General features: G+C 39.4%; 1 protein-coding gene across 4 annotated transcripts in view; it reads right to left on the bottom strand.

The window, feature by feature from the left end:
* Window positions 1-23,982, bottom strand: part of slc1a7a (solute carrier family 1 member 7a) — an 88,039-nt gene that overhangs the window by 46,279 nt on the left and 17,778 nt on the right. For all 4 annotated transcript variants that reach the window (XM_047367301.1, XM_047367303.1, XM_047367302.1 and 1 more), the window contains one exon: window positions 16,272-16,351. In XM_047367301.1, coding sequence (XP_047223257.1) covers window positions 16,272-16,351 — 80 coding nt within the window. The remainder of the gene's footprint in view (window positions 1-16,271; window positions 16,352-23,982) is intronic.

Raw genomic sequence — 23,982 nt, 5'->3', positions numbered from 1 at the left:
CTAGAGACTGAAGGCACTTTTCCTTTTTTTGCCGAATAGCTCAGACTGTCAGATTGAATCGAGATCATTTATGCACAGTTTTTTTAAGTCTTGCCACATATTCCCAGTTAGATTGAGGTCTGGTCTTTGACTGCCCAGTTCTAGTCTTTTGTTGCCACTGAATGGTTTTCTTTGAGCATTACCCCGTATTTAGCTTTATTTATCCTCCCAACTCCGACCAGCTGCCTTGTTCTTGCTGAAAAAAAAAAGCATCTCCACAGCATAATTATCCCAACATCATGTATCAGGGTGAGGATGATGTGTTCAGGGTGATGAGATGTCACACATAGTGAAAATTTACCCAACCAGAGCACCTTCTTCCACGTGTTTCCTTTGTTTCAGCAGGGTTTGCCAGTTTCACACCGGCCAGTTTTACACATGGCCTGTGTGAAACTGCAAACATGATGGCTTTCTTTCAACAATGCTTTTCTTCTTGTCACTCTTCCATTAAGGCCAGATTTGTGGAGCAAACAACTAATAGTTTTCCTGTAGACATATTCTCCCACTTGAGCTGTGGATCTCTGCAGGTCTTCCAGAGTTACCTCTTGGCCTCATTAATGTTCTCTAACAAACCTTTGAGGCACTCACATAATAGCTGTATTTACATAGAGATCAAATTACCCACATTAGACTCTTTTAATAATTAGGTGACATCTGAAGGCAGTTGGTTGCCCTGCATTTTATTTAGGGGTGTCAAAGTAAAAGGGGCTGAAAACAAATGTTCACCACACTTATCAGATTTTTAATTGAACAACACTTGAAAACCATGTATAATTTCCATTTCACAATTATACACTGACTTGTGTTGCGCAGTCACATAAGATCCAAATAGCATAAGATGAAGTTTGTGGCTGACAAAAGGTGAAAAGGTTCAAAGGTTATAAATAACTTTGCAAGGCACTGTGACCAAGTTCTGAGACCAGACAGGATTACAATGTGTCACCTGCCATGTGCAGCCTCCTTGACCGTGGTGTTTGGGGCACATGCATGGCCGATCATGCCACAACAGTTCAGGGCCATATGGAGCTTACAGTCCTCCCTGCTCCACCTTTGCTGAGCAAGAGCATTAGAGTAATCTCACATCTAGATGAAAGAGAGACAGCAGCGGCTTCTTGGAACAGGGTTCTCCTTAACATCTAGGACTGACACCCTGGCCTTTGCTTTTGGAGCTCAGATAATTATAGGTCACATAAATGTTATACTTGGTGGCAGCTTCTAAATTTGATTCATGGTTTCTCGTTGGAACCACACAACATTTAACCAGATGGGAAATTTCCTACGACTGAAAGGGTCTCACAAACATACAACACATGTAAACATAAGCCTACGTCATAAAATTCTTATAAGATAATGAAAATTCTGAAAGTATTCAGAAGTTTTGGAGCCAGGTCTATGCCACACTGTGAGTCACAACAAACCTTGTACAAAGAAGTGTGATTGTGCACCAAATTATCCTGTTGAAACAGGCCATTATTTCAATACAGGATGTTTTCAGGTTGTGCTTGATATCAACATAAAAAGCCCCTTGACTTTATAGACTTCCATTTCCTTTGAATGAGCTGCTGTGATAGTGAGTAAAAGAACCACATTACACACTTCCCCTCTTGATGCAAAGCTGAGGTAAATTTCTGCTGCTGTTTTTCCTTGTTTTTCTGCCTTATTTGGGGTACCAGTAGGCTTATGAACAGAGGACTGAGTCAGAAAGAGAAATCCTCATGACACTGCTCGACGCTGCTGTTTTTATCTGGCTCTCTGTACGCTGAGATTAAGGAAACCAATTTTCCATAAACCTCTTGTTCATCCAACTCAGCTTCCTGACCTACCAAGCAAACCAATTGCAGTATGAATCATACAGCTAAGGTTTTAGCTGTAGATTTACTTTTCTCTGCTGATCAGGACCAAGGACTGGGGCTTGACTATGAAAAAAAACCATGCTGGTGACAAGTCTTTTGAACATAAAATGTGTATTCTTGAATGGGCTGCAGAAATAAGGTCTATTAAATGACCAACAGAACAAAAAATGTCATAAGAAATGGAATTTATCATTCAGTTTTCTATTAGGAAGCTGTGTTGAGATAGATTTTGTCTTTTGAAAGACAGAACATGTTATGATGGGGTTTTTTTCATTGTATGATTGTATAACCCTCAAAAAAAGGAATAATCCATAGCAGACTATCAACTGGTGAACAAAAAAATGGAGGATAAGCTTTAATCAAAGCCAATCTAGCAGATAGTAAGCAAAGCGGTGGAAGGTTTTCTAACTCTTGCAGGCCCCTGCATGCTGTTTGCCTGAATCAACTCCAATTTCTGTCCATTTACCATTTTACCATATTTAACTTCTTACCCAGTCATAAGAAAGCAACCCCACATGTTTCTTTCTAACCCTGAACCTAACCCTCAAAAGTGAAGATGGGTTTTGTTAGGAGGTTCTGAGATCTTACTTGAATTATATAGTAAGCTAAATACCTAAGTCTTACATAGGTCTTAGAACTTTGTAGAAAAAGTTTCGTTGGCAAACGCAGCATCAACATATTTCCGTTTGTAAAAACCTCAGTGAGATTATTGACACTCCTCTGCACAGAAACTCTCTGGATCCCTAAGGTTTCTTGTCTGATCGCATTACTTTCTCCCAAGCCTTCTCTCAACCTTTTAGCTGTTCACTGGCAAAATTAAGATGGACCTGTACGGTACATGTACATTAATTAGTAAAATACCTATTTCACTCAATAGTACATAAATGCATATATGACTTTTGTGATGAGTTTATTCAAGATTTCCGATTGTCTCTCTGCATTGAAATCAAACAGCATAATATCAATGACCAAATTCACAAAATCAGTAGGGATTCAACATATTTCGACCACTGTATAGCTTTCTTATCGTACGTTCAATTTGTCTCTGAATGGATTTTAATTGGACAACAGTGGTACTTGTTGTTTGTTTCGGTTTAAACTACTATTAGCAATAGAACAAGCTGAACGGTGGCTCAGCTGGTAGGGTTTGGCCTGTAACTGGTGGGTTGCCGGTTTAAACCCCTGCTTCCTCCAGCTCAGTCGTGTCCTTGGGCAAGACATTTCACTAGCTTGCCTGCTGATGGTGGTCAGCAGGCAAGCTGCCGTTTGTATGGCTGCCCCTCTAATAGCCTCTCACTGTCAGTGTGTTAATGGGTGGATAACTTATTGTATTGTGAAACGCTTCCGAGTCCTTTGACTTGATAAAGTGCTGCGCTTTTTCTCTTTTTTTAAGTGTTCAAACAGAAATGTTTTTTATACAAATTTATATTTTAGAGCACTGCTTGTGCCACTGTTTGGAAGAGATAAAAACCAATTGTAATCAGAAGCGTTAATAAACTGTTTTTATCGTAGCTTCAGACATGCATGGCAGCCATATTGGATATAAACTCTTTCCAGTCAGAATTCCAACTTCATGTCATTCATGTTGTATTTTTAACTCTACAAATCTGACTTCCCGAAACAGAGACTAGTTATATAACTAACAGCTTGTTAAAGCAGGGGTTAAAATAAAAGCATATACACCACATTGCCAAAGGTACTGGGTCACACCACCAAATCAGTGAATTCTGGGTGTTCCAATCACTTCCATGGCTGCAGGTGTATGAAGTTTGGTGTGGAGAAAGTTGACTGATCTGCACAGAGTCCTGACCTCAACCTTCTTGAACCCATTTGGAATGAATTAGAGCAGAAACGGCAATTCTGGTTTTCCCATCTAACTATGAACACACTCCCAAACCTTGAGGAAGATGTTTACAGAATAGCTAAAGTTGCTATTGCTGGTTATGGTGGCTCCATCAACAAACTAGACCTCATAGATTAAGAATAGGATGTCATTAAAGTTAATGTAAATGTAAAAGTAGACAGATAAATACTTTTGGCAATATAAGGTATCTGCTATGTTAAGACAACTCTAGTTTCAAAATGTCACAGAGGTTCATGTTAATCCTACCTTATTAACCCCTAATAAGGGGTCACGTTTGTCTTAGATGGTTATCAATATAAACATCTGTAGTTAAATACAAAGAAGACTTGCATGGTCCATAACAAGACCTACATGTGAAACTTGTATTGTTAAGCAAATATGGACGGAGTATCTGTTAAATTATTAAAGTCATTAACAAAATTAAGATATAGTAACTAACTTTGTCAACAAAGCCGGAAAACGATGCAAAGTAACCAGGCCGGTGTGCATCAGAGGCTGAGAAAACAACCTCTCTCTCACATCTTCTATCATTCCGTCAAATGCTCTCTTTGAAATAAGATGGGCGAGTTGCAAGCGAATGTGGTTTTCAGTCTACAGGTTCCCGGAAACAGTCTAGAGCCACCTTGGAGCAACTTTCTCCAACGTTTTGTCACATTTTCCGGCTTTCCTCACTCAGCAGAAAGTTCTTAGAATTTGGAAACAGTCTATAGTGGTTACAGTGTTCAAACACATCCACCCCAAGGTTCTAATGATTTTAGACCCACGCCTCTGACTTCTTTAGTTATGAAATATTTTGAGAAACTGCTAGAAAAAGTGCTTCTACAGAAAACTCTCGGCATCCTTTGCAGTTTGGTTACAGGCTAAACAAGGGGTAGAAGATGCCACTGCTACTCTGCGTAATCTGATATCTAAACATCTTGAGGGCAGCAAGGGTTTTATTTGATCTTTTTTAATATATATTTTGTTGCGGCACTAGAGGCCTTTATTTTTCATTTTTCAATAGCAAGTAGACAGGAAAGAGGGGCATAGAGAGGGCAAGACATTCGGCAAAGGTCGCTGAGTCCAGGACTCGGACCCGGGACAGTTGCACCAAGGACTATAGCCTTTGCACATGGTTGCATGCTTAACCCCTACACCACCAGCTCTTTTTTCTTGATATCTCATCTACTTTTAACACAGTCCAACCACATCATTGATGATAAATGTTTAGATCACTTAATCTGGATTTTATTCTGACAGGCTGGATTCTGGATTTTTTAACAACAGAACCCAGAGAATGATCTTAAATGGACAACTGTCTGAAGAGCTGTCATCTTCTACTGGCTCACCCCAGGGGTGTAACAACAGGTATATTTTAAAGTTTGCAGATGACTCAGCTATTGTCAGCCTCCTGCATGAAGATGAAAATGGTCCTTCAGTCGTTTTCACAACTCAATCTCTCCAAGACTAAGGAGACGATCTGGATTTTAGGCACAAGCCTCCTGCTCATTAGATATCAACCATCATGGGGCAGGGGCTTGAGATTATTCATACTTATAAATATCTGGACACTGTGATTGACAGTAGACTGAAGTTTGATTTATGTAATTTAATTTAATTTGCTGGTATGGGAACTTTAGTGTAAGAGACAAAACTGCATTGTCAATGTCAATGTTAGCAGGGACCCAGGACAGGGAAATAGTAGGTGCTAACATTATTAAGAATTGTCAATGTTTTGCAGGGAAATAGCAGGTACTCAGCAAAGCTGTCTGACTGACCTGTACAACCACCACACTTGGAACAAAGCTAGCTCCATTCATGTCCGTCAGTGCTCACCCCATCCAATCTGAGTTTCATACCCTTTGGATCCTGGTTCGGGTTCCCGTCGGTTTGGAGCAACAGCTTTTAACATTCTCAGTAATTCTCAGTGATGTTTGTTTTTACCTTAAGGCGATGAATTTAATATGCTAATTCCATCTAATCTGTTTATTAATTTATTTATTGTTTACTTTTTTAGTTCTATCAGCACTATATATGCTTTTTTAAAATTATTTTTCGTTTTTAACCCCCACTGGTTGCAGCTGCTGCATTGAGTGCCATGCCCTCTAGTTAAATGTTGCTTTGTTTTTATATATTTTTATTGTGACTTGCTGCGAAATTAATTGCCCACTGGGGCATGAACAAAGATCTGAATCTGAAATTGTAATTTTATCTGGATCTGCTGAACATGTCTGGTTTTGCTGCACATTTTCACATTGGAAGGTGATTGCCATGGATTGTGCCCTACCAAAAGCTTTATTATAAATAATAATAGAGCTTTTATTGTAAATATCAGGGCAAGTCAAAGGTTTAAACATTAACGTTACAATGAACTGCTATGGATTTGTTTAAAGTGGCAGAAATCTGCTTTAAACCTGGTTAAGGGATACCTATGGATTACATGGAAAACTAGTCTCATCAGGTTGAAGACTAAGAAAGAGCAGGTAAGATACTGACTCTTTAGAAGCTCTTTAAAGGAACTCAACTTCAAGCAATCTAAACTATATTTAAAAGTATAGTTGACTGACTCCAAAGGTTTGCCAAAGACTGCTATTCTCAGATTGCTTAGAAATCCTGTTGAAATAAAGGCTAAATAAAAGCACATAGTGAACCACAGATGAAAATTGATGGATGTTGGGCTTTAAAAATCCTGTGGAGTTTTTGTTGGTCAAAACTGCAGATTTTCATGGGACTGTTTACCCTTGCTAAGCTTTGAATTGCTATGCTGGTTCTCAAGAGAATGCGAGCTTGGTTTATTTGTCCACAGATCCAAACATGAAATAAATAAAAGCATACAAATAGTCAGGTGTCTAGGGGTTACCAGACCACAACTTGGAGATGAACCATCCTCATCAGACCTCAAGCAGCCTCAACACACATCTGCACAATTAATAATGATTTATTTACAATATGTTTTTACTTTAGATCTTAACACTGAAAATGAGCTGGGTGTAAATCAGAATGAACTTTATGCCAAAACTACAAAGAAATGGAAACTATCTGAAAATGAAACTGACCTCATTAGTATAAATAAATAATATAACAATAACTTACCTCCCTAACTAAAACAGAAAGGAGAAAACTATGATCAAAATAAAGGCCAGCCCACTCCTACAAACTCCTCAATGTAACATACAAATTCAAAGGTGTTTACAAAGGTGCTCCTTAAGCAAAGGTTAGCTGGTTGGGATGAGCAGAAGATGAATTGCGGGCTGTCCGCAGCAGTGTCATCTCCACCCAGATATACAATCCGTATTCATCCATCATCTGGGTCCACCAATCACAGTGAGGTGCCTGCACTTTTAGATTTACATTAACAGCACCTTACGACATTAGTTGTAACAGGCGGTAAGAATGTTTTTGCCACTTGTTTTTTTGAAAATGTGTTTCAAGCCACCTAAAACCACCCAATGATGCCTTTTTTAATAAATATATAAACCAAACTTTATGTTATATATTTTTTGTCCCTGGGTGAGAGGCAGGGTGCACCTCGGGTCATTGATCTATCACATGTAATTCTAACATTTTTAGTCACTTTTCTTTTGCTGTAGCCAGTTTTCATTTTCTAGGTATGCATGGAGGGGTTACAGCCTATCTCAGCAGTGAATAGAGATGACACTTTGAATATTTGCCCGGCAACATGGCCCATATGGAAACACATGAGATGCATTCTAATGAATGTAAACAGGTTAATTTACAAGCAGCTGAAATCAGTTATTTCTGAGACATGTTATATCCATTCTTTAAGTGTGGCTCTGTGGAGTCCCAAAGCCTTAGAAATGGTATCATAACCCTTTTCTGACTGATTAGTTTTTTATTCCATGAGCCACAGGTGTTCTTTACACCTCTCAATCAACTGAAAGGTCCCGCCACCCCTATGTTCTGTAAGGAGTGATAGGGGAATGCAGAAGCAGATGGAGTCAGAGTGTTCAATTTGATCTAACCTTGTTTCTAAATAAAATGGAGAAAAAAGGTCAGATACAACAAAAACGTGAAATACAGTCAAAACCAGCTTTTTCATCATGTATTGTTTAATCAAGTAAAGTGAAGTAAACTTAATTGAGGTCATCAGTAAGCTTCTGTTTTATTGGTCAGAAAGATTCAAAGATTCAGAAATTACACTATTAGAAAGTGCTTTGGAGTTTTAGACAATTTTTTGTGCCCTCCTCCCAGTAGTCTGTAGTTTAGGTTTATCCAGCTCAGCAGCAAAGATTTGACTATTGGCATGAAAGGATCCTTCTGAGACTTATGTACTTATCAGTCTTGTAGATATATGTACAAGTGGTGGTGGGGGCACATATTGCAACAATATAGCTGACCATGTGCATTTAGGACCCTCACTTAGACCTATGTGCAACATCCAGGTTTTGACCAAAGAAAACTGCCTGTTCTGAAGGGGTCTAAGTTTAAACTTAGACTAAAAAATTGACAAGGTACACAAATAGAACCTATATACTTAAACCTAAAGACCTGTATGAATGAATTTCATTCTTTTCAGTTGTGTTACTGCAGAAATGATAGCAATGTGTGGAAAAGTGGTGATTTCAGAGCAAAACAAATGGTGGTAAGCATGATGACATATTAACATATTTATACTGCACTGGCAGATGAAAAGAACACACATCTAAAATGCCAAGATGTAAAGGCTGACACGATTCTTTCCTGATGTCATTAGAAATCAAGTAAAGTTTGTTTTTATTAAAGACAAATGTCAGTTGTTCAGCATAAACCATAAATTGCACCCAGAACAACAGCCTTAAACAGTGGTTGCATCTCTGTGACTCAATTGCAGTGATGGCAGAATGTCTCCAAGGCAGATGAACAACGAGGTTTAACGTAAAGTTATAAAATAAATCTCATTATCATCTAGTGAAGAGGTATCTGTATGCTTGGGGTCCAGAGTTTCATCCTAGATTATTATAGACTTTTTATTTATAACTTGTCAATCTGGGCCAAAACAGTTTTACATGAAGACTTCAACTGAAATCTGAATTCAGATGCTGGAAAAAATTATTCAATTCTACACTATTGCCAGTACTGGGCCATTTCCCTTCACATGCATATGAACCTGAGGGACATTCCATTTCTAATCCAACGGTTTAATATGATGTTGGCTAACCCTTCGCAGCTTCGACAGCTTTAAATCGTATGAAAAGGATTTCCAAAAGGTTTAGCAATGTGCTTATGGGGAGTTACATTTTACCAAAGGCATACTCATAAGGCAAGACACTGATGTTGGATGAGAGGACGTGACTTGCAGTCTTCTTTCTAATTCAGATTAAATTTGTTGAGGTCAGGACTCTGTGTAGACCATTGAAGTTGTTGCACAGCAAATTCCCTAGACTACGTCTTTATGGACCTTGCTTTGCCTAATTGTGCCCAAATATGTTAAGACAGAAAGAGCCCATCCCCAAACATTTCCCACAGAACTTGGAGCATAAAATTGTCCAAACTGTCTTGGTTTGCTGGAGCATTAATAGTTTCTTATACTGCAGGTAACTTGATAACAAAGGTGCTTATGCTGTATGAGAGTGCAGTAGTTCTGGTTGGAAATTCTTGCTAAATAATTTTGCTTTCATTAAGACACACCGAACATTGTCTCAGGTGACACAGAGTCTGTGCATACCCTGTCAAGGTCCAGTATTCAATAACACTTTAGATAAAAATGCATGTTGTCCATTGACCAGTACAATACAAAAATGTAAATGTTTTTGTCAAATTAACTTTTGAAAAATATTCATACTAAAACAGATTAAGCTGTTTTCATGCTGCATGCTTTTTTTTCTTAATGATTTGCAGACTTTTTATGGATTTTGCGAATTTTAATTTTACGTCTAGGCCTAAATACTAGAGATCAGGCATTTTTGTTGGTCTAAATCTAAAGGAAATATGTATGTTGAAATCAGGCCAATATATGGATGATATAGGCACAATGTGTAACATGAACATTAAAACCAGGTCTATTAGTCAGTGGGCATTTTGGGACTCTTATATTGAAGAAGCCAAAGAAGTTATTGAGTACTATTGTATTGACAGAGTCAACACACGCAGGAAACACAGCATTCTGACTTACAAAAAAATTGAAGAAGCTTGCACCACTTTCATTGATTTTATTTCAGCGCTAAACATGCTGTTTCACACTTTATATAATCTGGACTGCATCTGAACCTCAAAGTCTTAAACAAGTCAAACCAGAAGTGAATAGTTCTACACTGAACAGATATCCATTAAAACACAGTTTTAGGTTTTTGAGTCTTTGAATATATTTGTGAAAACAAATATAAAAAAATAGCATTTTCAATGTTTTACTTTTTTTCTTGTTTTTTTTCATAAAATCCCCAATATGTTTACAATTTAAACCTAAACTGAAATATTCTTCATCACTACTGATTCTTTGAAACAAAGTTTGTGATTTATTTTATTCTCGTGAGCCCAATATGATGCACCATCTTGTCTCATGAGGACATGTGTTGCACTATTGCTGCTCAAGATGCACACATGGAAATTAAAGAAAAAAAATAGAACACAAATAATCCGAATGCCTTTACTTTGTTTAAATTGCTTGTCCTCCATGTTATATATAACATTTCAAGACCTTATCAGAACGACGCAAAAAAACATCATTATGGATTTCTTTTGTCAGTATTTGTCTCTGTTAAAACAAGATTTTTATATACAAGCATAAGGAGGCTCCAAATATGGTGGCCATTGATTTGGCCGACGCATTCATGGGATAATCTAGTTTCCGCTTTGGTTGGTGCACAGATGGCATTGGGAGTGAAAAAATGGGGACAGGCATGCCGTAGGGCAAGAGAGGATATTCACCCCTAGATAAGCCCTACTGTACTATGCATAATGTTAAGCAGCCGGTCTGTGGATCCCAGCAAGATGCTAGAAGAGAGAGCTGAAAGAAGGTGAATACCCTGCTGCTCTCTGGGACTGGCATCCATGTTGTCAGACAAAGCTAGATATCCACACATATTCTATAAATGATCTCAAAGTGGATAAGAGCGGGCTGGCGGTGATTAGTCGAAGCACACCAACTGTGACCTAACAGGAAACACCTTCCAGTCTGATTATGCCTCATTGACTTTATCAAGAAGCAGGCGGGCACAGGGAAGATTAGGAGCGCTGCAGACTCAAAGCATCAGCTTGCACTTGTTGAGTTAAATAAGCACTTTGATTGCTTTTACATTTTCATGTGCTGGACTGATTTGTAAAATTTGCTGCAGCTGCCTCCACCACTGTCTGCAGAGACAATTTTAATTGTAGTTAATGTCTCTTTCCATCACTTGATCCATGTTTATCAGGAAGTATGCACAATAGTAAAACCCAGATCTAAAATAATGATACTAGGCAGAATGGATAGTCATACATCCATGTGTAAAACACACATGCTCCAGCCAGGCTTTTCTAAGTGCTCAAAATAGTGAGAAAAAATATAAATATTTAAACAAAATGCTCATAAACATCAACAGACAGAGATAAGACAAAGAGGAATACGGACAGCGAGAGAGAGAGAGAGAGAAAGAGGGAGGGATTAACATCTCATTCAGTCTTTGCTGTTGCATAGATTGTAAGTAGCTTATTGCATAAAGCAGCCTGCATGTTACCCGTGCGTTTGGATGATTTGCTTTGAGTGTGTAGTATGTGATAGAAACCACTGATCTCATGCAGGCAACTAAGAGCTTTTGCCATCAAATAATCAGTCAGTAAAATCTCGCAGGCTGTGCTCTGCACGTAGTGCATCTGAAGCCCACACACGATATGCATTCAGAGAAACGTTACTCTTTAATCCTCAATTTATCAATAGTAATTGAGCAGAAAAACAATCTCATCAAGTTAGTGCTTCTCATCTACATTAACCATCATTCAGCCATGCAACAAGACCCTTGCATGTTCAACAAAACAAATAAATGAATCAGATTTAGAAAGAAAAATTAGATGCTGAATAATACATGGACTCACGTGTTGCCAACATGCCAACATGATTTTGCGAAGTTATTTGCTAACTTTACCTCTGACTGCTTTGGCTACTTTGAAGCCTGCTCCATCACAGGCTTAGAAAATGAGAGGACTGCTGTGCAAACGTAACATTACCTAAGTCATGTTAAAACCACAAACTTTAATGTGTTTTGTTGAGATTTAATGTGATAAATGGACACATCAGTGCATAATTGTGAAGTGGAAGGAAACAATGGTTTCCTAAAATTATTCTAAAACAATTTTATTTTTAGAATAAAATATGAAACGTGGGGCATGCATTTATATTCAGCCACCTTGAGCCAATAGATTACAGTAGATAAGGAGTGTCTGGGAGCACCAGTTTTCCCAATTTTGCCAAAGAATCCCAATTCGATTTAAGTGTGGACTTTGAGCCACACATGAACAAGCTTTGACCTAAAGCTTATTTATAGTAGCTCTGACTATAGGTTTAGTGTCGTTTTCTTGCTAGAATGTGAACCTTCAGCCCAGCCTCAAGTCTTTGGCAGCCTTTAATATTATTTTTATTTTCCAGGATTGCCTTGTACCTACTTACTGCTATTCACATTCCTATTAACTCTTACCAGTTTTCTCCTGCCGAAACGCCACAACAATGTGCTTCCACCCTTATGTGGATAGTGTGATCAGGGTGACATGCAGTCAAAGCTGTTTGCCACAAAGCATCTTGCAAATAGGCCAGAAAGTTACATTCTGTTCTCATCTGACCAGAGCACCTTCTCCACCTATTTGTTGTATGCCCAGGGTTGTGACAAATTACATCAGAAACTTCTTACAGTTTTCTTTCCACAATGGCTAACTTCCTGCCACTTTTCTATAAAGGTGAGATTTGTGGAGTACAGGACTAATAATGTCCTATAAACAGATTTTCTCATCTGTGGATCTCTGCATTTCCTCTAGAGCAGGAGTGCCAATGTCCAGTCCTTAAGGGACGGTGTCCTGCAACTTTTAGATGTGTCTTCTGCCTCATCACACCTGAATTAAATCATTAGTTCCTGGCAGAACTCAGAAGAATTTGACTGCATGCTAAGGAGATAATTTAGCCATTTTTCGGATCCAGAACAAATGTAAAAGTTGCACGATATTGGCCCTCGAGAACTGGACTTTGATACCCCTGCTCCAGAGCTACCATGGGTCTTTTAGACACTTCTTTCACTAATATGGTTTTCCCCAGTCTATAATTTTAGCTGGGTGGGCAGGTCCTGGTAGGTTTGCCGGACTCTTTGCCGGTGATGAATTCAATAGAGCTCTGTGAGATGTGTAAAGCTTGGGATATTGTTTTGGAACCTAACCCTGCTTTAAACTTCTCCACAACGTTCTCCTTGACCTGTCTGCTGTGTTCCTTGGTCTCATTATGCTCTTTGTTCACCAATTTTCTCTAGCAAACCTTCACAGAACAGCTGCATTTATAATGGAAATTAAGTCATCAGCTGAACTGTATTATATTTAGGGGTATCAGATCAAATGAGACTGAATACAAGGACACAACTGGTGCTGGCATTTCATATTAAGATCCTAATAAAATGCATTGAAATTTGTGGTTTTAAAGTGACGAAGTTCAAAGTTTGGGAATATGGGTGGATATTTGCACTGCAGTGTGGCTGCATTGTACCCTCTATAATCAAACTTGAGAAGCCAGCTCAAATTAAACACCTTTTCCTGATCCAGCACATGTGTTCGCATCAAAGTAGCCATATTTTTTTTTAGAATGCACAACTTTTAATATTTCATCAAGTTGGAGGAAGAAGGGAGACCTGCTGAGCTGATTTCTCCATTTGAACATATTTGAAGCAATAATGATCGCTGCTAGAGGCAATGAAGCAGAATCAGCATGATAAATAACTGAAACACTCTGTTTATCTGTGTGAGCGTAGATAACAATAAATGCAGCAGCCACAATGTTTGTCCGGAGATAGAAAGCATTGCTGATCAATTTACCATGTTTCCTTTTATTGATCTTTTACTACGTTAGGCAATTGTTTACACCTCTTTGATGTTCTGCATTTAATTTTCTACTGAATAGAAAGTCCTTTATTTTATAAGACCGATTCAATACTAAACAACTTAAACACATAAAGTTCCAGTCAAAAACTTACATCCGCTCATCAATGGTGTGAAAATCATTTAAAGCTGGGTTTTCAATTAAGCTTTTGAACTGTTCTTTTTATGATGTGGACTGATTAGAAAACACAGCTTTAATACGTTTTTTTAAAAGTCACAACTGGATACACAAGTCTGAATTTATTGTGGATTGTCTCTCTAATCCACACAGGGTCAAAATTATACAACTAGGCTCAAATATGTACTCATACATGGGAAGCAACTGCTCCTCCATTTTTAAAAGAGGGGGATCAAACTTGTTTTGTTACTCGTTTTTTTTATTTTTATAAAAAAGTCAGATCATTTGCTGCAATCTGACTAATTTATCAAGTCTTGGTTTACTAATATTATGCTTTTGTAAAGTAATTAACTAAAAATAGATGCTGAAAATGCTAAATGCTAAAGTCCCCTCCTCCTTCCTGTCTGAGTTTGTACGACCCAACTCAGCCCGCACTGCGTCGCAGTCTGGTTTGGAAACGAGAGTTGCTTCATCTCAACTTCATCTGTCCAGTCAGTCAGTTAGAAGGGTGCAAATTTATCAGAATCAGCTTATTAAGTTTTGCAACGGTGTTGCATTTCTGTCACTCACTGTAAATGCTAGTAAAATACATCAGAACTGTTTGTGTTGTAGTGGTCTATCCAAGTGGAGCTGAATGTTGTTGCTTGAGTCTGAAGCAGCGGTCAGAGGTCATACAGTCTGTCTGTGGCAGTGAAGCTCCCCACCATTCATACAAACAGCATTTTCAAACTAAACCGAACCCAAGGGGTTTTAGAGAAGTTTGTGCTCGAAATAACACGCCCAAATGTAATAGATTTTTTTCTCCAAAATTACAAACTGTATTTTAATAATAATCTATATATTAATAATTATGTTTCTCAAACAGGTGTGATAATTCTGTTGCTGCTGGTTGAGTAAATCCTGGGTGACTTGTGAATAAACTTAGATTTTTTGAATCTGAGAGATCTATGCTTTCAGCAGACCTGGTGGTTGTGTGTGTTGAAGCTGTGTGGTGAACAGACCGAGGTATACAGTGACACCATTTTGTGGAGTTTGTTTACTTTTTGATTCAACTGCTTGTAGTTTTAACTGGGTTTCATGTTCGAAATAGAAAAATAACCGTTAAATTCTTCCCTCAGTACCGAGGTTGGGGATTAAACCCAGTGCTTCTTAAACCACCATTTAACAGAGACAGCATAAACAGATGGTGGTTTCTTCCCCAAATCTGCTCTACCATTTTATAATATAATCAGATGTCCATATAAATACACCAGTAAAACTTTGTTAAATGTCATTTAGCAAAGCTTAAAGACACCACACAGTCCTGGCATAATTCTGGCTTCATATGTGACTCCTTTAATCAGAAAATGGGACCGTAGGACTGATTTTAATTGGTTGGTTTTCTGGCACTGATTTGACTTTTGTTTCAACCACAGCTCACAAATATTTGTCCGGTTAAGGTCAGGGCCACATAAGCAGCATAATGTTAGGTTGTTTTTCTAATACTAAACCAGTTTGGATGTGTGTTTGTGATAATGTTCTGTTAGAACACCAAACTGTCTAAACCCTTTACCTATTAATCTGAGGTAAAGTTGAAGTCTTTGGAGATGATCTTCATTATTCCATCTGCTTTGTTGAGTGAACTCAACAAAGCAGCACCAATTTCTTTCTTGTTTGGCACTCTGAGACCAAAGTATCGTCAGACTTGCTTCACTGTGAACAGTGACACTGGTGTTCCAGCAGTGTTAAGTTCTGATAGGTTTGAGACTTGGTTGCTATTGGTTGTGTCTGAACTTCGTAACCAATTTCCTTTTATCTGGACAGGGCTGGGTGGTCGGACAGGATAATATTCACAATAACACATCAAATGGGTTTTGAAAGGCTTAAATCCAGCTACCTGAATGCCTCCCTCAAAGCCCAGGGCCCTTGGGGGAAATCTATGTTTGAAAGCTTGGTCTGTGCAAGGAAACAAACCAATTTAGAATAACTCTAATATTTCTGACAAGTAAAGTAGTCAAATATCCAGCCAGAAATGTAGAAGAGACTGGTGATGGCTACAAGAAATGTGTAATTTCTCTGTAACTTGCACAGGGACCTGCATCTTCAATGATATGTAAAAAACTTAAATAATGAAATTTTCCAAAACATCTGCTGTCTCTTCAGGAATTATTTCCCCTCATAATTGTTTAACTGAATAGAATTGAATAATCTTTTCACCTTAATAAGAACATTTCAAATGCATCATTTATGGCCAAACACTAATATGACATTTATGTCCAGGAAAAGGTGAACCTCTGAACAAATCTGCAACTGAGTAGCTGTTCTTTCAGTTCAGTACCAGTCAATAAAGCATGGTGTGCATTTAAGTGCTACTGTCTCACAGAGCTGGTTCTCTTACCTTGAAACAACAAGAGGCAAGATTAACATTTTCAGCATCCTCATAAGCAGCTCTCCAGGAAACTGGAAGTACTTCACCTCCTGCAAAAGAGAGGATTTTTTTATTGTAGATATTCAATAACCAATCACAGGGCTGATGTTAAGATATGTAAAATATCACAGAATGTTTCTTCAGTGAATCTGACCCTGACAGGCACTTGTCTCACTGAATGGACTCAAAGGCAGCGCTGATATGTTCAATTCTTCTCTCAGAGCTCATTGTTCATGGCCTCTCAGTTTAAAATGGGATCTCTTTATTATTTGTTTGAGACTGAAAGACAACCAAACACATCCATCTTCTCTGAAAAGCTGCAACTACTCCTAATTTCAATGATCAGTACTCATGATTGTTTTTCAGTGAAACATTGTTTTACTGTTTGTTTTGAAATGGTTTGCTGTGTCCTGTTTTTAATCAGTGCCTTTTAATACGGTACCTGATGTGACCTTCTGTGGTGTTTTTATTTTCTCTATTCCTTTACCTTACTATTGAAAAGTTATGACCTTAACAAACCTTAAAATCCAACAAAACTATGTGGATGATACTTTTCTAAGTTTTGAGTACAATACTCTGCAAACTTTTTATTTAACCCTTACTTTCTGTTTTGCTTCCAATAAGCATACATTGTATTCTCATAATCCTGAGCAACAGTTTGTTTGAACAAAAGTGTAGTTCAGCTGCAGTAACATTTTCCAGAATCCAGGGTCTTTTTTCTGGAGTTGTTCCTCAACCCCATTAAACAGCACAGGTATAGGGAAACAGGAGTTTAAAAATCCCAGTAAAGTTTTGGGGTGGAACTTTGTGGAGGAGACCTGTAGGCATTTGTGATATTCCAGGTGTTCTTTATCAGTCAGTTGAGCTTATCCTCTGCAGCTTATATATCAACTAAAATTATCCAGATTGTACCATCTTGCTGAAATTACATATATATATATATATATATATATATATATATATATATATATATTAGACATTAATGTATTGAAATAATCCATCCATCCATCCATGCCTGCTTATCCATGCTGGGTTGCAGGGGGACTTGGCTCTTTCTGCGTGTTCTGCCTCTGCACGTGTGGTACTCCAGCTTCCTCCCACAGTCCAAAAACATGACTGTTAGGTTTATTGGTCTCTCTGAATTATCCTTAGCTATGTGTGTGAGAGGAATGTGTGTAGACCAGGGGTCTGCAACCTGCAGCTCAGGAGTCAGAACTGACTCTTTGGACATTCCGCAATGAGTACTTATAACTTTGGCTAATATTGATAGAGAACCAACTAATGTTGTTAAATATAGATATAATAATAAATCCAGGTTTTAGCAGTTCTTTTATGGAACAGTATTATTTGTCAACTATTTTCTTGTCATTAGATTGGAAATATAAAAATATCTCATGGCATAACATGTATCCATCACGTTTTGCAAACGTTTTATGTTTTTTTTATCCTAACAATAGAAAAAATATTGTGGTCCCTCTAAAAATGACAACAAATTACCTATAGTAGATATTAATCAAAAGTTGTCTTTTTTCAAAAGGTCAGGTAACATCTATGGCTCTAAATGATCTTTATTTAGCTGGACTGAGGGCAAAAAAGGCTCTTTGGATTGTAAAGGTTACAGAGACCTGGTGTAGACATTGGATGGATGGATGGAAGATGGGTGTGGAGCTTTTGATCTGTGGACAGAACTCTGTTAACTCATCCTTTCCTTGATCAGTGTATTTAGCCAAATTAAACTCCTTATTTTGTAATTGTGTAAAAGTTTTAGACACCCCTAATATCTTCACTCTTTGCTTTACAGGAGCCAAACCTCCTTGTTGTTGTGGTGCTCATTCTCGGTAAAGTCCTTGTACCTGAACATAACAGCGTGTGCATGAGCCAGGATATGACATCATCATGACATGATAACCTTCAATAAAAATAAGGTTTCTTTTAGAAATCTAACATTATCTGTTCATTTTGTTGGGCTCTCAGTTTGGCAAGAGCTGGAAAACTTCCAAACAGTCAACTTTGTGCAACTGAGAGAAAGTGTAGGAGTAACAAACTGTGTGCAGAAACAGGTGTGGGGAGGGGGAGCACTGCTTTTCTCTCTGCTATAAACAGTCAGCGAAAACTCCAGTCACTCTGGTGCTTTTCCTGACATCAGGGAACTTTGTTGGAGGGCATGATGACAGATTTTAGCAACTTTGAAACCATAACATTTTAAAACCTTGATACTGATAACCAATCCATGGTTGGAGCAGTGAATTTATCAACTCTGTGAAAGCACAAGTTTCTGAAAGTCATGTCTGTATGTAATATTAATCAGTACGTATTCCAACATGCCGTTGATACAGGATTTGCGAGACCTTACCCTTTGGTTTTTGGGGGTCCAGGCATGTCATCAATGGGTCATCAAAAAGATACAAAGGATTTGCAACTTTTGACAGCTGTTAAGAACCAGCACTTTCGGGCTATGGTGTGCTCTTCAGATGTAACATCTTATATCAAAGAGATTTCAGAGATCTCACTCTGTTATCACCAGTACAAGTGGCAGGATCCCACAAACCAGGCAGGGCAGTTCTGATATGTGATGCATCTACAGCCATTGCACTGAGTCTTATTTCACCAGAACGGCACATTTTCTGATGTGTGGCATCTAGTTGTTGTGTGCTCCAAATGAGAGCAGTGATGGAGGGCTTGGCAGGTGCAAATACAAGCAACCTGTAAAAGAATGTAGTCCTGACTTAGCTGTTGGACTTGCTGGTGCGCTTCTAAGGTCACAAACTGAAAACTGAGCATTTTCCCTCAGGATGTCCTGCTTGAGAGCTGAATTCTGTCATTATTCTCCTGTGTTAGGTGTTTGTGTTTTGAGGTTTGTGTCTGTTTCTCTGCACTTCTCTGTTCAGTTGCTGTTATTCCAGTTATTCTTATTAGATTAGGTTCATGGTTCTTTCTAGTGTTTCGATATTTCTCTCACTCCTCTGTGTTCGGTGAGGCCATGGAGAAGGACTACCGGTTGGCCTCGAAGCGATTCTGGCAAACCGTCCGGCGCCTTAGGAGGGGGAGCAGTGCTTCGCCAACACTGTTTATAGTGGGGGTGGGAGGCTGCTGACCTCGACTGAGGACATTATCGGGCGGTGGAAGGAGTACTTCAAGGATCTCCTCAATCCTGCCATCACGCATTCCCTGGTGGAAACAGAGGCTGGGGACTCGGGGCTGGACTCTTTCATCACCCAGGCTGAAGTCACCGAGGTGGTTAAAAAGTTCCGCGGTGGCAAGGCTTCGGGGGGTGGATGAGTTCCGCCCTGAGTACCTCAAGTCTCTGGATGTTGTTGGGCTGTCATGGTTGACACGCCTCTTCAACATTGCGTGGCGGTCGGGGACAGTGCCTCTGGACTGGCAGACTGGGATGGTGGCCCCCCTTCTTATGAAGGGGGACCAAAGGGTGTGTTCCAACTACAGGGGGATCACACTCCTCAGCCTCCCTGGTAAGGCCTACGCCAAGGTATTGGAGAGGAGAGTCCGGCCGATAGTCGAACCTCAGCTTCAGGAGGAGCAGTGTGGTTTTCGTCCCGGCCGTGGAACACTGGACCAGCTCTATACCCTCTACAGGGTGCTCGAGGGTTCATGGGAGTTTGCCCAACCGGTTCACATGTGTTTTGTGGACCTGGAGAAGGCATTCAACTGTGTCCCTCGTGATGCCCTATGGGGGGTGCTCCAGGAGTATGGAATCGGGGGCCCTTTATTAGGGGCCATCCGGTCCCTGTACGAGCAGAGCAGGAGTTTGGTCCGCATTGCTGGCACTAAGTCGGACCGGTTCCCGGTGCATGTTGGACTCCGGCAGGGCTGCCCTTTGTCATCGGTCCTGTTCATAACTTTTATGGACAGGATTTCTAGACGCAGCCAAGGGCCGGAGGGGGTCTGGTTTGGGGACCAGTGGATTTCGTCTCTACTTTTTGCAGATGACGTGGTCTTGCTGGCGCCCTCTAGCCAAGACCTACAGCATGCGCTGGGGCAGTTCGCAGCCGAGTGTGAAGCGGCTGGGATGAAGATCAGCTCCTCCAAGTCCGAGGCCATGGTACTTGACCGGAAAACGGTGGCTTGTCCTCTTCAGGTTGGAGTTCCTGCCTCAAGTGGAGGAGTTTTAAGTATCTCGGGGTCTTGTTCACGAGTGGGGGAAAAATGGAGCGGGAGATCGACAGACGGATCGGTGCGGCTGCCGCAGTAATGGGGGCACTGTGCCGGTCCGTTGTGGTGAAGAGAGAGCTGAGCCGAAAAGCAAAGCTCTCAATTTACCGGTCGGTCTATGTTCTTACCCTCACCTATGGCCATGAACTTTGGGTCATGACCGAAAGAACGAGATCCCGGATACAAGCGGCTGAAATGAGCTTCCTCCATAGGGTTGCCGGGCACTCCCTTAGAGATAGGGTGAGGAGCTCGGCCATCCGGGAGGGGCTCGGAATAGTGCCGCTGCTCCTCCACATCGAGAGGAGGTAGTTGAGGTGGCTCGGGCATCTATACCGGATGCCTCCTGGACGCCTTCCTCGGGAGGTGTTCCAGGCACGTCCCACCGGGAGGAGGCCCAGGGGACGGCCCAGGACACGCTGGAGGGACTATGTCTCTCGGCTGGCCTGGGAACGCCTTGGGCTCCCCCCGGAGGAGCTGGAGGAGGTGTCTGGGGAGAGGGATGTCTGGGCGTCTCTGCTGAGTCTGCTGCCCCCGCGACCCAGTCCCGGATAAGCGGAAGATGACGAGTACGAGTACGTGCATTTGTTAGAACCTTGGAGACTGGACAGCATGTGTCATCTCATCCAGGACTTTATCGGCCTACAAATGCGTCCTTCAACACAATGCAGTCCTGAATTTGGACACAGCAATAGTGAATGACATCCGTGAATCAGTAAATCTGTGTTTGATTAATCTGTGGCTTCAAGAACCCGGATGTCTTACACACAAAAAAAAAATTAATTTTGGAACTGAAATTGAAAGTAATCAAACTACGTTTCAATACAAAGCAAAGCAATTTTGAAAGCAAACCAATTCAGTTTTAAACCATTATATTCAGTTTCAGTTTAGTGAAACTCCTTTTCAAACCAATGCATTTAATTTCAAATTACACAAATACAGATTCAGTCTGAGAAATTCAAATGCAGTTTCTGATGGCACAAGTTTCTTCCCATATAAATGTCTTCTTGCATTCTGTTGCCAGGAGCTCCTTTTCATATAAAATAATAAAAGATATCTTTTTGAATTTTTCGAACGGTTTAAACATTGTGGCTCAGCAAAACAAATCTTTATTAATCTTTAATAGTTATAGTAAATAGTAGTATTAAAAATACACAATTTTATAAATGAATAAGTAGGTAATAATAACAGCCAACAGATAAACAACTTTAACTAGGACACTCTAACACATGAATATGTTTTGACCCAAATCATTCCATTCTGGTTCTGGCTGTACGTTGAGGGACATTGTTCAGCTCTAAGGCGAATATCCACCCTGATCTTAAATCTTTTGCAGCCCACGACAGATTTTCTTCCAAAATGACCCGGTATTTAGTTCCATTCACCATCCAATCAACTTCCCTGTCCCTTTTGAAAAAAAATCATCTCCACAGTATGATACTACCACCACCATGGATCACTTAGTTGAGAAAAAGCATTTTTTTTGTCTGCGCGGAATCCACAACATTTAATGATGATTTAATGTCCACAAAACAATTTCCCAAATGAGTTTTGCACAAATGCTTTTAGTTTTACAGAAACTTAAATAGGTTAAACAGGGTGCAATAGTTTATTTTTATTCTGACATAACTATAAAAGTTATCACATTTGTAGTGATTTTGTCTAAAAATAATTGTACAAATTTTATACAGTTTATATTTCAGTCAGTGCTTGTTTCGGCTCCGAATGTTCAGGTATTGAACTATGAATCTTACATTCATTTTAACCTAGACACAGTGCAGTTAGGCATACGTTTTACCACGAAAATCCAATTCATTTGTTTACCTTGAAAGTGATTCAAATGATGTGTGAGTCACTACATGCAACACTGCACTTTATGCCATTTCTATCTTTTAGATAATGGGTAACATAAACATTTTTGTTTAATGGATGTCAGGAAGACTAAAAGCATAAAGCTCGGGGCCACAACCAGAAATGTAAGTACATGACATCTGTGCAAAGAGATGATGGAGCAATGAAAGCTTTTCGCTTGTGTTTTTGAGTCACAGAGCTTTTAGGCCAAATGAGTGTGCTTATTTTAATTTGTATATGTGTGTATGTGTGTAGCAGGAAGGTGGTGTGTATGAGGACATACTAACAGCATATACTAGTGTGTAGGTTTGTGTGTGTGTGTGTGTGTGTGTTAAGGACAATCACAGCTGTCACTGTGTCCTGGCATCTGCTAAACAGTGGAACAAACATAGTCAGAGGTCCAGTACTGCCACACACTCACAAAACTGTACAGAGACAGACAGGAGGCCCATTAACTCAAATAGGAAAATGTCCTAGCAGACATAGAGATTGTTAAAGTCTCTCTTTGAAAATTTGCATTAAAGTTTTGGTGCAGACACTACCTGATGTTTACTGTGCGATGATTCTTTCATAAATTGCTTATTTCTCGACAAACACCTGTGCAGTAATTTACCAAAATAACGTTCTCTGATCTGATCTGACTCTTGTGTTGAAAGACCAGCAGGACGGCTGTTAAGCTACTAATCATTAAACTCTACTGCACTATCATGCCTGAGGTACGCAGCTGCTTGCGCAATTACTCTGTTGTTATTTTTTAAATTTCCATCAGCAGGGATAATTATAATAGTTTAAAAAGAATTGCTTTTTTGAACATTAAACCTGTACTTTTAACAGAAAGAGTTTCTTTTTTTAACTCGCATGCTTTTTTTCTGTTTTTTCCCTGCTGTGTACTCTGTTAATACTTCCTTTGAACTATGTGCACATAGTGTTGAAACTATTGTGCTACTAACTGATCTAACAAAACACTTGCATTCAGGGAATACGTGCTTACAAACAGGACATGTTTGCTTATTAAGGAATTTGGCAGGACTGCTAAAGCTTTAACACATTATAGCAAAATTTAAATAACTCTGGAAGAGCAACTGAACTTTGTTGTCATATCAGATTGTGATTTCAAGGACAGAATTGGCAGCAATTTAGCAAAACTGAATTTTATTGTTTAAAATAGATACCAATAAGTAGGGATACATGATATATTGACAATATTATCGGTATTGGCCGATGTTAGTCCTCTTTTCATTGATCCCAAAAGTAAAAATGGGTCAATTTTAAGTAGGTCATGTGGTATTTGTTTGGTCATGTGACAGGAATGCAGCGCAGGATTGTGGGGTTTTTAACTGAAACAGAGAAGTAATGTCAGCCATGGGGCTGTTTTTTTCAGGCTGTTGAAATGGTAGAAAATTATAATTATCGTGTTTTCAGCCATACTAATATTGCATACTGATATCAGCCCAGCGTTTCACATCAGCACATCCCTTCGAATAGGCATTGATTTTATTCTAACTGACTGAAATAAAGCAGTGGTTGCAAAAAGTATGGTATACTTGTGACCAGCAAGTTACACAGAGAATTAAATGCACAGCAGGGTCCTCGGGGTCAGCGTCTTTTCTGTTGACCAGATGCAAGCTGACGAGATTTTGTACAGTAGTCCCAAAAATGCTGT

This window comes from Girardinichthys multiradiatus, chromosome 6, assembly GCF_021462225.1.
Source record: "Girardinichthys multiradiatus isolate DD_20200921_A chromosome 6, DD_fGirMul_XY1, whole genome shotgun sequence".
Lineage (NCBI taxonomy): Eukaryota > Metazoa > Chordata > Actinopteri > Cyprinodontiformes > Goodeidae > Girardinichthys > Girardinichthys multiradiatus.
Note: the sequence above shows the minus strand (reverse complement) of the source record. Positions and strands in the feature narration are given on the sequence as shown.